Source organism: Corythoichthys intestinalis, chromosome 11 (assembly GCF_030265065.1).
Source record: "Corythoichthys intestinalis isolate RoL2023-P3 chromosome 11, ASM3026506v1, whole genome shotgun sequence".
Classification (NCBI taxonomy): Eukaryota; Metazoa; Chordata; class Actinopteri; order Syngnathiformes; family Syngnathidae; genus Corythoichthys; species Corythoichthys intestinalis.
The window spans coordinates 46,145,712-46,161,477 of NC_080405.1; the positions used below are offsets into that span (position 1 = coordinate 46,145,712).

Below are 15,766 nucleotides of genomic sequence, written 5' to 3' on the forward strand. Positions count from 1 at the left end.
GAACATGAAACCTCCTAGCCAGGTTGGCTAAACATTAAAATATCTCCGAGCAACATTTGCATGTGCAGGTAGTCTCTGGGTTATGACGAACTCGACTTACATGGTTTCGACTTTGCAGTCACTTTTTTTTTTTCTTTTAGTAACGTAAACAGTACCTTATTGTACCTCACAGTATCTTATTTTTGGCTTTATTAAGATGACCTTTCTGCCCTTTGGCGAAACATGTATTTGACTATAATGTTGACTTTTGTTTTGTGATGCATGCTTTTATTTTTGCGCAAGAAGCTTAGAGCAGGTAGTACGCGCGTGAGTAAGAGCACATGTACACATGAAGAAGAACGTATGTGCGTACACTAAGAACGGCGGGCGCACACACGAGGAAGACTGCATTTGCTCGCACAAAAAAGTCGCTCAGCTGAGTGTGATGGAAAGAAAGAAAGATTGCAGTTTAGCTCTGTTGTATAGCTAAGACTTAGCTCAAACGTCTTGGCGAGGACAGTGCAATGACGTATATGTTTTTGGATAGGCATTTTTGAGATTTAGAGGGTATTTAGAGGTACTTAAAGGGTTAATTCCAACTCACACAGAAATTCGGGTTACGCCGCCAGCGTAGGACTGGAAGTCGTGCGTAACCCGTGGACTACCTGTATTTAGGCACAACTAAATTTTTATGCGGGTAAACCTTTAACCTGATTTAGCCAGTCCTCATCACTGAAAAATCAATAAGCTTTAAATGATAATTAAAACTACCTAGTTATCAGAAACGTTTTGCTTGCAAATATTCGTTTATTAAACTATAACCCCTTTTTAAGAGCTATCGATTCTTGGTGAAATCGATACATCGTCACACCCTTGATCATTTGCCTACGAGAGTACTTAGAGCACTTTGTTCCTCTCCATGGTAAGGGATGAGAAGCTAAGATGACCTTTGCTCTCCTCTTACGTTTTTTTTCCCAACCAATCACACATCATTCGCCAAACTCATGCCAAGGTCATCTTAGTACAGAATGATCCTGTTATGATTCTTTATCATTTCTGGAAAGCATTGTCCGGCCCGTTTGATTGTTTAAAGGCAAAATGAATGTAATCAGCGGATAAGTAGAGATAAACTGCAGGGAGGGATGATAAAGCTCACTGTTGATTTTTATTCCCGTTCCTCCTGTTTCTGTTCACAACCTCGCCCACTCTCCTTGATTACGGTATTTTTTTTTTTTACTATAAGCCACTACTTCTTTCCTTCATTTTGAATCCTGCAGCTTATTGTCCAGTGTGGCCTATTTGTTGATTCATTTGGGTTAATAGGTAACTTTATTTGACAGCAGTGTCATAAGACTGTCATAAGTCCATTATAATTATGACATGACACAATCATGGGCATTACTGAATGCTTATGACAGATGTCATTAAGTGTCATCTAGCAAATTATGTCACTGATTCCATTTATGTCCAGCTTGGATCTTTTACATCCAATCAAAAGTGAGATAATTTCCCGGTAAGCATTCATTAATGCTCATGACAATGTCATGTCATAATTATGATTGTCTTATGACACTCTTATGGCGCCACTGTCAAATAAAGTGTTACCAAATACCATAACTAGAAATTAATGAAACAAATGGAACAGTAACTGAAGACATAATTAGTACAGAACATGATCATTTACATCTGTAGCGCTGCATTGAATGCCAGGAGGCATGTTGGACAACAACAGTGTTGACAGCTGGTGGCAGAAAGAAATGAAGTTTCTTGAAGCAATGCAGCTTTGCAGCAAAGTGGTTCAAATGGTGGTTCATTTGCTTTTATGACAGTCATATGATATGTCATAAGACTGTCATAAGACCATTATAATTATGACATGACACAATCATGGGCATTACTGAATGCTTATGACAGATGTCATTAAGTGTCATCTAGCAAATTATGTCACTGATTCCATTTATGTCCAGCTTGGATCTTTTACATCCAATCAAAAGTGAGATAATTTCCCGGTAAGCATTAATTAATGCTCATAACAGTGTCATGTCATAATTATGGTTGTCTTATGACAGTCTTGTGGCACCACTGTCAAATAAAGTGTTACCAAATACCATAACTAGCAATTAATGAAACAAATGGAACAGTAACTGAAGACATAATTAGTACAGAACATGAATTTTGATATTTACATCTGTAGCGCTGCAATGCATGCTAGTAGGCATGTTGGACAACAACAGTGTTGACAGCAGGTGGCAGCAAGAAATGAAGCTTCTTGAAGCAATGAAGCTTTGCGGCCAAGTGGTTCAAATGGTGGTTCATTTGGTTTCATGACAGTAATATGATACCCCTGTTAAATAAAGTGTTACCGGTGCAAATATCCCATAAAACAGTGAGGGCAGCTGCGGCTTATAGTCCAGTGCGGCTTATACAGTCCCTGACTAAAGTCTTGTCACTTATCCATTTTTAGAAACAATTAATTATTCAATTGGTTTCAGAAATGGCTCATATGAAAGCCGAGACCCTCCCAAATGATGTTGAATTTACAAAAATATATTTGTTTCCCTGTAAAAAGATTTATCATTTAATGAAGACATAAAGGTCAAATTTTGGCAAGACAAACGTTTTGTCGCCTACTTTAAGTAGAGTGAAAATTGAACAAAAAATGTACTTCAAATACAAAAATAGGTTACATAATATAAGCGAATTAAGTAGTGGTGTTGTGAGATCCAAATTTAATATTTTGTAAGACTTCCATGGGCTTCGGCAAGGATTCATACAATGGATTGATGAAGTCATCAGGAACATTAAAAAAAAAAAAAAGTCTTGCATGCCTCTCAGAGTTCATCAACATTCTTGGGTTTCGTCTTCCATGCTTCCTCTTTCATCCTACCCCAGACATGCTCAATGATGTTCATGTCTGGTAACTGGGCTGGCTAGTCCTGGAGGATCATGATCTTCTTTGCCTTGAGGAACTTTGAGGTAGAGATTGAAGTATGCGATGGAGCACCATCCTGCTGCAGAATTTGTTCCTTTTTATGGTTAGGAATGTAAAAGACAGCTAAGATTTGTTGATATTTCAGACTAATTACGTATCCTAAAAACGATACTTTTTCCTTAAACCCAGTCTTTTAAACGTCTTTGAAAGTGCAAAGCACATGTTCCTTTCCTTTACTCACGGATCAGATATTTGTATTTTATTTAGTAAGCGGATTATTGTAATGTAATAATGGCCCAAGGATAGACGAGTGACAATGTTACGCCATGTCGCTCCACAAGTTTTGTGGGAAATATTAAATCGCTGAACAGGCAGTTTCTTTGTCAGTTATTGTCGATTCATGTGGGCGGCTGAAACTTTTGATCCTTCTTATGCCAGATATAATTTATTACATATGAAGTCATCCTCTCATTCTGTCCCTCTGTGTGTGCTTGTGATTCTCCACAGGCGAAGCGATTGCACCCGAAAGCTCAAAAATGTAAGTGACCTCCTTTGAGTGTGAGATGTCTCTTTCCTGTTAGTATTACTGGCAGTGTAAATCTGTTTCCTGATTTCTTTCTTAGTTTTATACACAATGGGAAAAAAAATTAACATTTGCAGTGATAAAGGTAAAAAACCTGCCAGAAATGTTGCTTTTAAACGAAAAAAACACTGGCTTAACATTAAAACCAGTGGTAATTACTCAAGGGGTTAGCGGAAGGTAAACACGTTGTTTGCGATCCTGCTCCTTTTGCTTTTGTCAATACAAAATGAGGTCTGCTTCCTTCTCCCAAAGACGTGTTTAGCGCAGAGCGCCTGCACAAACACGACAAGAGCGAGACATTGTTCCAACCTTGAAAAGGAGACAGGAACGCTGCTGCTGAAAATAAGACAAGCTCCGGGACGCAAGCTGACTTATTGGCAGCCATTTGTGCAATGATTTAGAACAAAACATAAAACAATGTAAAACCTAAGGTAGTGTGAGCCACCAAGTCTTTGAGAGTGCAAAAAAGAACACAATTACACAAAGCTCTATCTTTAGCAGAGCTACATTTCTGTCTCCATGTCAACAGCGCAGTACGCTGTGATGACTTCGATAAGAGAGCTAAGCGTGGCTTAGTCTTTATTTTTGTCACATAACAACACGGGACTCAAAGTTCAGTTGAACTTCGTTGTATTTTTTCATCATATTTGTGAAATCGTTGTCTCCTTTACTGTCATCGCTCTCCTTTTTCTCATCATTTTACTTTTTTAAATCATTTTCTTTGTTACATTTGATATTTTCCATCTTCTTTTTCGTCTAAATAATCTTTACCATTTTCTTTATGCTCTTTTCTGGTCTTTGTCCTCTTGTCTTCTTCTACAGTTAGCGTTAATTCATACAATCTATTATAGAAACCCTGGATTATTTCTAATCCAAGTACCGTATTGGCCGGAATATGAGACAGTGTTTTTTTGCATTGAAATAACACTGAAAAAGAGGGGGTCGTCTTATATTCGCAGTCTAGACATTATACCCATGCACGACGCTAGATGGCGCCAGATATCATTGAAGCGATGTTCTGTCATGCCAGATCAGCTACTCTCCCCATTCACAACGCTAGATGGCGCCAGATATCATTGAAGCGGTGTTCTGTCATGACAGATCTCAGGTACTCTTTTTAGTTTAACCAGTTTGCATTATTTTATTGCAATTTTTTTCCTTATTCAGATTTGTTTCGAGACTACAGTTACAGTTAGACTTCACATTGATGGTTAATGCAGTTATTGCAATGTTGTCGTTTTATCACAATAGATTGGTTTATTTACATTTCAAAAACTAGAAGCCATTCATTTACGAATGTGATTGCACTTTAGTTTACATATTTAAATGTTCAGATATTAAGATTTGAATGAGGCAAAACACATGCTTTTTTCTCTCAAATTTATTGTAATAATCATTTGTTTCGGATGTACTGTAGTTATTTTCTGTATAAAGATTAATTTGGTGTTCAAAAAGTCTTTTTTTCAAATTTGAGTCTTGAAAAAGAGGGGGTGGGCTTATAATCAGGGCTGTCTTATATTTGGGCCAATACGGTATTTACCTCCACATTTCATCCATTTTTTTTTTTTTTTTTTTTTTTTTTAAATCAAATGATTAGCACCAGTTTAAAAATTATATTGCAGTTAGTGTTGCACGGAGACCTTTTTTTGGCTCCCAATTCCAACACCGGGTTATGTGGCATCGAGCAATACCATGTTTTTTTAAAGATTGAATTGCAAAGTAAAATTCCTACATTACTTGGTCAGACACCATTTACAGTGTTGTTAATCTTACTTTAAAAAACTAATTAATCACAGTTACAAATTACTTTTCCCAAAAAGTAATTGTGTTAGTAACTCAGTTACCTGAATGTAAGAGTAATTAGTTACTTGGTATTTTTTATTTATTTATTTTTTTCATTAAAAAAAAAAACAAAAAAAAAACAGGTCAGACTGTGAAGTTCAGAGGGTTTTTGAGACAGTTGGCCCATGCCCAATTCCTTACCTAAACTTAACTAGACAAAGGGGTATTGCGGATATTGTGATAACTAGATAGTAACATTTGCTATGTTTAGAAGCCATTTAATGTTGTGAATCAACCACTAAAGTTGTTAAAATTGCTCCAGTTATTGCATAAGTTCCCTTCCGTCTACTTTTGACATGTGAAAGTTTTAAAACTGTTTCATCATTTATAGATAGTTTCAAGCTGAGATTTTGCCGATTTAGGAGTATTTAACGAAAAAAGTTACTTAGGTTCGCGAGGAAGGTTCTCTACAACAGAGCCTTCCAGAGAAGTCTATTGCTTTAAGATTTCGCATCTAGTTCTATATACATGTGAGATCTACCGTAACATCACGTGGGCGTAGTTTGTAGGCTATCGGCTACAGTCAGGTATTATTGGAGCCACCTAGCATCGCGTTTGCAACAGCATCACAACTCTCTTACCTCTCACTTACCTCCTCCCCACTCTCGCTCTGCTCTCTCGTCTCTCCGTAAGTCCGTGTCTGTCAGACTTTCCTCGCGTCATTCAACCAACGTGGTAACGCACACCTTTACATCCTCAGTAACGGTAACGGCGTTGCAAAGATGAGGAAAGTAATTAATTAGATTACTCTTTACTGAAAAAAAATAATGCCATTAGTAACGCCGTTATACTCTAACGCCGTTATTAAAACCACTGACCATTTAACTCATTGTCTGACATTGACGGTGCTAGACGTCCAATCCATTTGAAGTGGGAGGGACGGCAGTGAATGAACGAATGTTCATTCGCTGCCATCCTCCCACTTCAAATGTATTGGAAGTCTACGAGTAATTTAATCATTTCAATTCACAGCAGACGAATGATTTGACGCTACACGATTGGACTTCTATCATCTTGGAAAGTACCGGATCCTTACCAATACTAGTATCGGTGCAACACTAAATGCAGTATTTGATGACATTTCTTGCCGTGTAACTGAAAACAGGTTTTCACGTCTTACTGCTGTTTTTGCTTTCAATACATCTACATCGACAAACAAGCAGTATGACCTGCAGTCTAACACACGCACAACTGTGCTCGTGTTGGAATTTTGCCAGGAGCAGCGGGGGTTCTGCGGCTGACAGAACATACTGCTCAAGTCAGTGTTACTTTGACAAGCAGAAACAAACAAGCAGCGTGACAGCAAGCTCAATACGCCATACTGGATTTGTTTTAACTGTATTTTCTGCATGCTTCTTTGCTCATGTTCAGCTTTTACTCTCGCCAGATTCAGCACAGTATTTACCACACATACATTGGAACCCTGAAAGTCAAACACCCCAAATTTATTTTCGATATGAACTTATTATTATAAGTATTTATAGGCTGGCTTCAATTAGTCACTGTTTTTCCCTACTTGGATTTTATCCCTATCCCCTGTGTATTACTGTACAATCAATAGATTTATTTACATTGAATTCATTTACATCTGACTGTGTTTTCAGGTTCTAATTACCATCTACTGGCTGGGTCGGGCTGCCAATAGCTGTATTTCCTACAACGGGCCCACATTGGACCTGAGGGAGTTTGAGGGCCTCCTGTCACAGATGCGAAAGGTTTCCACTTCCATCTTACCTATCTCATTGCAAAGAGACATGTTATGGAAAATAGGGTCAGCGTTATCAACTCACAAAAAACTTAATCACTAACACTGTCATGTTTTTCCAATAGTTGATTGGCAATTTTACTTTTTAACCTCTAGCTTCGTCCTCAGTCTAAATAATACAGTGGTTGTTAACCTGGGTTCAATCCAGTGTTTCAGGTCGATAAAATCATACAAATTTAGTCTAGTTACACACAATGAGTTGCCACAGCAACTGTTTAACAAGTTAAATGATGATTGACGCATGCGGCGCTTTTGAAGTCCGTGACTCTGGCAAGATCAAACGCAAATATCTGTCAACATCATTACCTTTAATGAGCAACTCCAGTGCAGAGCCGCAGTGCCTGGCGAACAAAGAGCAGGGAGAGGGAGGGCGCGAGAGTGAGACGAGCGATCGGCTCTAACAACTCATGTGTATTTATTTTTTTTTTAATTGAAAAAAATCTGCGATGGACTGAGGACGCGAAGTTTGAAGCGTGAAGTAGCGAGTAGGGTTGTTCCGATCATGTTTTTTTGCTCCCGATCCGATCCCGATCGTTTTAGTTTGAGTATCTGCCGATCCGATTGCTTTTTTTTTTTTTGCTCCCAATTCAATTCCAATCATTCCCGATAATTTTTCCCGATCATATACATTTTGGCAATGCATTAAGAAAAAAATGAATAAAACTCGGAATAATATATACATTCAACATACAGTACACAAGTACTATATTTGTTTATTATGACAATAAATCCTCAAGATGGCATTTACATTATTAACATTCTTTCTGTGAGAGGGATCCACAGATAGAAAGACTTGTAATTCTTAAAGGACAAATGTGACTAAATATTGCCATCTAGTGTATTTGTTGAGCTTTCAGTAAATGATACTGTTGCCATGCCCAATGCATGATGGGAAGTGGAACCATGACTGTGCGTAGTGCTACCAATTGATATATCTTCTCTGCGTTGGGAAATAACATATGGTGTTGAGAAAAAGATCGATTGCTACTTTGCTTCCCCACATTGCTACCCATGTTATTTCTAATCGTAGGGAGAGGGATTGTAAGGCTTAAGTCAATTAAAAAAAGGCTCCAAAGGCTGCCAAAATTCACTCTACTCATTTTACGCTGCCTTTTAGCTCTCTATATAGGTAAAACAGCGCCATTACAGGTTGAGCGCGACAATGCGTGAGTTGGTTGTGCAGTGCATGCATTAATTGCGTTAAATATTTTAACGTGATACATTAAAAGAAAAAAAAAAATTTACCGCCGTTACCGCGGGATAAATTTGATAACCTTACCTTGAGCCTAAACTAAAGATTCTGGATGATTGTAACATATTATATCTGTAATGTTAAATACTATTAGAAAACGATTTAATTAAATATATATATATAAATATATATATATATATATATTTAAAAAAGGCATGGCCGATATTTTTTTGCCGATTCCGATACTTTGAAAATGACGTGATCGGACCCGATCGATCGGGCATCTCTAGTAGCGAGTATTCCATTTCTTTCAACTTTTAGTCCTTCAGCACGATTTCCGTACTATAGTCATTGTCACAACAAGCAATAGAGGACGATAATGTGAATATTGGCTAATTTTTCTAGGACTGGCACTTTAAAATAGGCTGATTCAGGGATATTATAAAGTTGCATTACAAAAAAAACTAGGAACTGTATAAAATCCTGCAAAAAATGTATATGTCTCTAAAATCCTATTAATATTACTTTAGGTTGTTGAATCAGCTTGAGTTATAACTAGGGCTGTCAAACGATTAAAATTTTTAATCGAGTTAATTACAGCTTAAAAATTAATTAATCGTAATTAATCGCAATTAATCACAATTCAAACCATTTATGAAATATGCCATATTTTTCTGTAAATTATATATATATTCTGTAAAATAAATTGTTGGAATGGAAAGATAAGACACAAGATGGATATATACATTCAACATACGGTACATAAGGACTGTAGTGGGCATTTCACTCTACTGTCATTTAAATCTGTCTATGCTGTCCTCACTCCGAAGCGTCTACTTTTTCCAAAGCTAGACAGCTAGTGAACGACGCCATAATAATCAGACTTCTTTCTTTTTCATCTGCTTTATTAATAAAATGGCCTCAAACCATTGTCCCCTTTAGACCGTCGTAAAACTACAAAAAAAAAGTACACAAGCATTGCATTAGCAACAACGTTAGCTTAGCACGCTATGCAGGTTCACAAAACATAAACAAAAAGCGTCTCATACAAAAAATATAACATTTCGCTTACTAACATAATATGTACATTATTTACAACAACCATACTTACGGACAAATGTTGTCCAAGGATCATATAAGCACAACAATAAACCATGTCGCAAAGCGACCACAAGAGTTCGCTGTTAGACAGCACAAAAAGCCTTGCTGTCAAACTTCTCAAAAGGCAGAATACTGTCTGAGCGGGACATGTGCGTTAATTGCGTCAAATATTTTAACGTGATTAATTTAAAAAATTAATTACCGCGCGTTAACGCGATAATTTTGACAGCCCTAGTTATAACTAACAGCATAAAATGACAAGACTTCCCTGATGGACTTTTTCAATTACGTTAGTGGCGGGCTTTATCAACACAGGACTGTGGTTATGCAACAAAAAGGAAAAGACAACCCCCCCCCCCCCCCCCCCCCCCTTATTTCTCGAGACAGGAAAGGCCTTTCCCCACCATCCATTAGCAACTCAAAACATTTTTTAAACACCGACAAGACGAAAGGGAGGAGCCGGCCAGGTTTTAGAATGCAAGTTTGAAGATTAAATTAGAGCTTGCGTGTACATTTTGGAGACGACGTGGTTACAGAGAGACCTTCTAGCCTTTTCTTTATTCTATCTAGAAATGATGCTCAGCCAGGTAATTTTGTCTATTTCATCAGCATCAGGTAGAAATCCATATTGATATTATGTGATTGTGCTCCTTATATATGTTTTCCCATTTTCTTGGCTTGTTTGCATTCTATCAGTTCTCATCAGAAATTGTAATTGATTAACAGCTCTTTTGACTGCAAGACAGGAAATTAACAATTACACCAAAATTGGGGTGTTTTTTTCTTGTGTGTGTGTGTGTGTAATTTTCTGTGCCCGTGTTAAATGATCTGTTCCCTTTGTACGCCATCATTTTAGGAGCCAGAAGAGGCAGAGAGCCCCCAACGCAGCATCCGGGACAGCGGCTACGTCGATTGCTGGGACTCAGAGCGCAGCGATTCGCTTTCCCCGCCCCGGCATTGCCGCGAGGATTCTTTCGACAGCCTGGACTCGTTTGGTTCGCGTTCTCAACAGACACCGTCGCCGGATGTCCTGGTGCTCCGCAGCAGCAGTGATGGTATGGACCCTTTATTAATGTATTTTAACCGAGGTGGTTAGTTGAGTCACTCATTGACTGCCATTGATGGCGCTGGATGTCCAATTCATTTTGATTGGGGGCGAAGGGCAAATGAACGAATGTGTGTTTACATTAGGGTTGCAGCTATCGATTATTTTAGTAGTCGATTAATCTATGAACTCAATAGTTCGAATAATTGAGTAATCGGATTAGGAACATTTAATATATTGCAGAATAAATTTTAGGAGATGTAAAACAAAAGCTTGCTGAGATTGCACATTCAAAAGAGCATTAATGCGAATACAAAATAAAATTCCTGAGTGTTTCTTTAAACTATGCAGAAATGCACCTTCTTTTAAAAATAAATTAAATAAAAATAAATAAATAAATAAATTAGGATCTAAGTACAATAAAAGAACAATTGGCTAACTTGCATAGCAAAAGTCAGCTAGCTTAATTGCTGTAAAATGCTAACGTTTTTTTCACAATGCTCTTAACAAATCGGTCAAACACATATTCCCACAAAAAAAAAAAACGGTTAAATATACCCATAAACCGAATTACGAATGCATTAAAAAAAACATTAGCTAAAACAAAAACCTACCTTTTGTTGGTCTTAACAGGGAGCAGCTGGATTCAGCCATGTTAAATGAGTTATGCCATAATCACTGTTGACACTAGTAGACAGTGTATCCACCCAAATCGATGAAACAGAATGCAAACACTTTCAAAACAAACCATTACAACACTACTCTAATTAAACAAATACTCAAAGCAGCTAAATTTGATTCGAAGCATTTTTCTAATCGAATTACTCTAGTTAATCAATTAACCGTTGCAGCACTACTTTACATCCCTAAAATTTACCCGCCTGAGTAGCACTTTCAGTTAGTGTCCTCCCCAAAAGAAGAGGTCTCAAAAAAAACAAAACAAAAAAACTCGACAAGGTTATTTAAACCTCATAACAAGACTGAACTTGACCAGACTTTCTGTTGAGGTGACCCGACTTGATTTCAGTTGCACTTGAAAGTGACCTGACATTTTTTTACATGAAACATTCACTTACCTTGCAAGTATAGGACTTATTCCCAGTCTTGCTTTTAAGTAATAGTACACCAACTCTTTTGAAGGGAACACAAATACGGGACCTCTTGCAGATGAATGAAGGCCCATTGTGCTTTTATATCTGGTCTTGCCATTGTGAGGCCCGTTGTTCTATTTCGAATGTTATTGCAGGACAACGCCCAGCTCAATCAAAGTCCTTTTGATTCATGTGAAAGTTTTTTTTTTTTTTTCCAATTCTGTTTTACTAGGTAACTTTTCAACCTTTGTCAAATATTTTCATAACATTTTGTGATAATATGTCGACTGACAAGTATTTGAATGACACCTCTTTTATATCTTGAAGGGGTCTGTATCGCTTTCACCCACACTAATTAACTTTGAGAAGGGTGGCAGAAACCTTGCCGCACAAAAAAATATACAAATGTGCTGACTGCTTTACGGCATACGTCACTCCCTACTTTCCCCATTTATTATAAAGACGGAAGTTGATGCGAATGCTTTGGCACAAATTCTGCAAAGATGGCAGAGCAACAAAAGAGACAAAAAGTTTTGTCCGAAACCCTGCCACACAAAAAAAAAATACACAAATGTGTTGACTGCTTTACGGCTTACGTCACGCCTCACTTTCGCTATTTATTTTTAGGACGGAAGTCGATGCGAATGCTTTGGCCCGAATTCTGCAAAGATGGCAGAGAAACAAAAGAGACTAAAAGTTTTGTCCGAGAAGGGGGGGAAAAAAGGCAGGCTACCAGGATATACAGAATAAACATTGACCCGGCTTTCACTCACTGGCGTGACGCCTCTCTTTTTGGGGTGGAGGGGTTAGCCTCACTAAGCCACACTGTTGCTAACCATCATATGCTATTGTTTAGCCACAACTTAATTCATTACTAGAGGTGCACGGTAATTATCGGTCCGATGATAGGAATTATGACGTCATCACAATAAATCCAATAACATTATTAAGAGGCCCGATAATATATAATTTTTTTGGCACGGTGTCGGTGGATTTGAATGTGTGCGTTTGAGTTGTTTAATGGACCAAGACCGCAAAAGTCTCCTCTCGCACCAAATATTATATTTGCTGACAAAGCACAATATGTGTTGGGTTTATGTTTTAGTTCAGTGCTCATTGTTCAGGGGAACACATTCTCAATGATGCTGACTAATTGATTGTGATTGACTCAAATTGTATATATTTTAACAAATAAATATGGGCACTTAATATGAAGTCCAAACTGTTCTTGTCTTTGTTTTGTTCATTATGATAATGTTCATGTCATCATGAAAATTCTGGTTAGGTCAAAGGCAAGTGTATGCTGAATCCACCACAAGTATTTTTGGCCTACACGTGTTCAAAAAAAACATGTGAATATACATTTAAAAATTATATATATATAATCAGTTATCGAATCGGTATCGGCCTTGAGGAGGAGGAAGTTATCGATATCGGTATCGGTTTTAAAAAAATGGATATCGTGCACCCCTATTCATTACCTTAATACTATTCATCCTTCACACAGTCGTTGGAAACAGAAATGTTGTTTAATCCATCTGCAGGCGACCGGGAGATTCATTTTTGATTGATCGATGATTTTACGACACTGTAGGGGTGTACGTTTTTGATTGATTGATGATTTTAAGACACTGTACGGGTGTACGCTGGTCCTGATAGGAAACGCAGCGCTGGTCCTCATGGGAAACTCAGTCTTCATTAAGGCAAAACACTACCACTTTTGTCCACCGGCATCACTAAAATCGACCAAAACTGAAAAAATCCCAAGTGTTGCTTTAAAGCTGATTTACATAAGGTAAGTATTTCCTTTCACTCTTAACAACACAAGCATGTATAGCACAGTGGATGAGTGGTTAGCATGTCTGCCCCACAGTTCTGAGCTCAAGGGTTTAAAACTGGGGTGTAGGCATGTAAATCAACAAACCACCAAGTCAGGGAAAAGAAATGTTTCACACCTACCCTGAGTTCTTTTCTCAAACGTGTTCTTCCTCCCCCACCCCGCCAACGCATCACAGGACGACTAGTACGCGCTACGCGCCCACCTCAAATGGAAAGCAGCCAATTGGCTCCCACAATAGAATGAATGAGGGACCAGGTTGAAAGCGCGAAAGATTAAATGTAGTTGTTCCTGGAATGCTTTGAACCTTAATAATTTTATTTTTCTGGATTATTGTGTTCCTTGTAGCCTTTAACTCATTCACTGCTATTGACAGTTGTAGACACCAAATCAGTTTCAACTGGAGAGGATTGCGCTGAGTCATATGCAGGGATTGAGAGGGGGGCAGTGCTCCCCTGGTGGCCGAAAAATGTCATTGCATGTTATTGACTTTTCAATAAATATGAAATAAAGAACTACCCTTTAAAATGTTATATCAATTGTAAAGCAATAAAACAGACAACAAAAATGAATGTAAAGTATTTCATAGTGGGTCAAAATTATTTTTCCAACATATCATGTTCTTTGCTTTGCTTAGCCAAAACTACACCTGAGGAGATAATAAATATTCTGAATTTCTTTAAACCGAGCAACTAACCTCAAACCAAGGATTGAACATGAACAGTGTCAACATGTATATGGCGGAAAACACTCAGGTGACTTCAAGTTCCGCTCTGAGACCCCCAATTTGGCCAAATTTCAAAATTGTCCGATATGCATGTGTGATACATCATTGGAAAGCTTAAAATCTCAATTTTCTGGGGGAAGAAAAAAAATTGAACAGGAGGGCATTTAAATTTTTTTTTTTTTTTTTTAATTTAAACAGTAAAACCCTAACTGGAGGCAAGAGCACACAAGAGCAGAATTAAAGACGCCACGATTTTAACGAGATATTATCGCGTACTTACCTTGTTTCAATCCAAAAACTCCATGTAGCATTTATTACCGAGTGTCAAGACACAGCTGTGAATGGCCACAGCCAGATTTTTGAGGGGATTTTATGGGTGAAACATGGTGATATAACAAGGGTCGCAATGCAGAAATCGCAGACAACAAGGAGTGGTTGAGATTTTCATTTTCATAAGGTTTCCCTTTTAAACGTTATTTTTCAATTTTTCTTTGTTTGGATCGATTATTTATCATCTAACATATCGGTGAAAATGCGACAGTAACAAAAAAAAATACAATTAAGCAATAGTTATGAGGTAGACATCCGTGAATTTTTCATTGTGACGTAATTTGTTTAAAAGTTTAAAATATGGGAGTGAATAATTTTTTAAAGTCGTTTTCTTTTTTTTAAACTAAATATTAGACATCAATTAATGATTCTAAGCTAAAAATTACAGACATTTTGAATAATAAATATAATTACTTACCTTCTTTTTATGGCTAGGTTGAAACAAAAACGGTTGCGCGACGTTTGTAAACGGGGGTTTTCAGGGTAAAACGGGCAAATTAAAAATAGTTCGGGGGCTTCATGCGCCATGAATCTGCTATAGCAGCATATAGACATATTGTTCTATCAAACACAACAGTTGTTTTGGCTTAGAACACAGCACTATCTTTTAAAGAGGAGTGCAAGAGCAGAAACTGCTTTTTCAGTCTAGTCTGTGTTTTCCGCCATATACATTTTAAGTACAGTATACTACACTGGAATAAATACTGTAAGTATTCTGTTTTTTTTATTCCTGTGTATCCTATTCTGGATGAGAGGCCGTAGGCTGACCCATTTTTTCTCTCCCTCATTTGACCTTTGCGCCAAAGCTCTGGCACAATTGGCCTGTGTAAAGCAACCTCACCCTCACGGCAATCAAGAGCACCAATAGAAAAGTTCAGTTCAATTTGACGAAGAGTTCTATCTTCAATATGGTCATTTGATACGCTGTTTATGAATGAGATGCTTTGTGCTTGTATTGCCTTTTTTCGGCAAGAATAATTCAACTGATGTCATGTTACTTTTTGAAAATATTGTGCTTAAGTCACCTAATACCAAGGTTCTCCAACAGGGTAGAGTTAAAGTAGTGGTTAGTGATCTTTTTATTGACTTGATCATCACTGGCACTTGCAATGTTCTGCTTAATGGTCTGAGATTCCATCAGGACATGTGTTGAACATTTAGGAGAGGAATTTACAGAGCCTTTGAGTAATGCAGGTATCCATTACTTAGCACTTGTGCAAATTCAGGGATGAATACACACCACAGGAATGGTAAACACCACATCCTCACCGTGCCTCTCCCTGTTTATGCTGAGGATTATTATGTAACATGGAGAATGAAAAATCCTGCTGGCAACCCAGGT

The 15,766-nt window shown here is 37.7% G+C and overlaps 1 protein-coding gene across 5 annotated transcripts in view; it reads left to right on the top strand.

The window, feature by feature from the left end:
- Positions 1–15,766, top strand: part of LOC130924010 (LIM and calponin homology domains-containing protein 1-like) — a 127,131-nt gene that overhangs the window by 56,988 nt on the left and 54,377 nt on the right. For 4 of the 5 annotated variants that reach the window (XM_057850285.1, XM_057850287.1, XM_057850286.1 and 1 more), the window contains exons 5-7: positions 3,419–3,449; positions 6,941–7,051; positions 10,251–10,449. In XM_057850285.1, the coding sequence (XP_057706268.1) occupies positions 3,419–3,449; positions 6,941–7,051; positions 10,251–10,449 (341 nt within the window). Of the gene's footprint in view, positions 1–3,418; positions 3,450–6,940; positions 7,052–9,838; positions 9,982–10,250; positions 10,450–15,766 lie in introns of those variants that run through there. The other variant, XM_057850289.1, reaches the window with a different exon arrangement.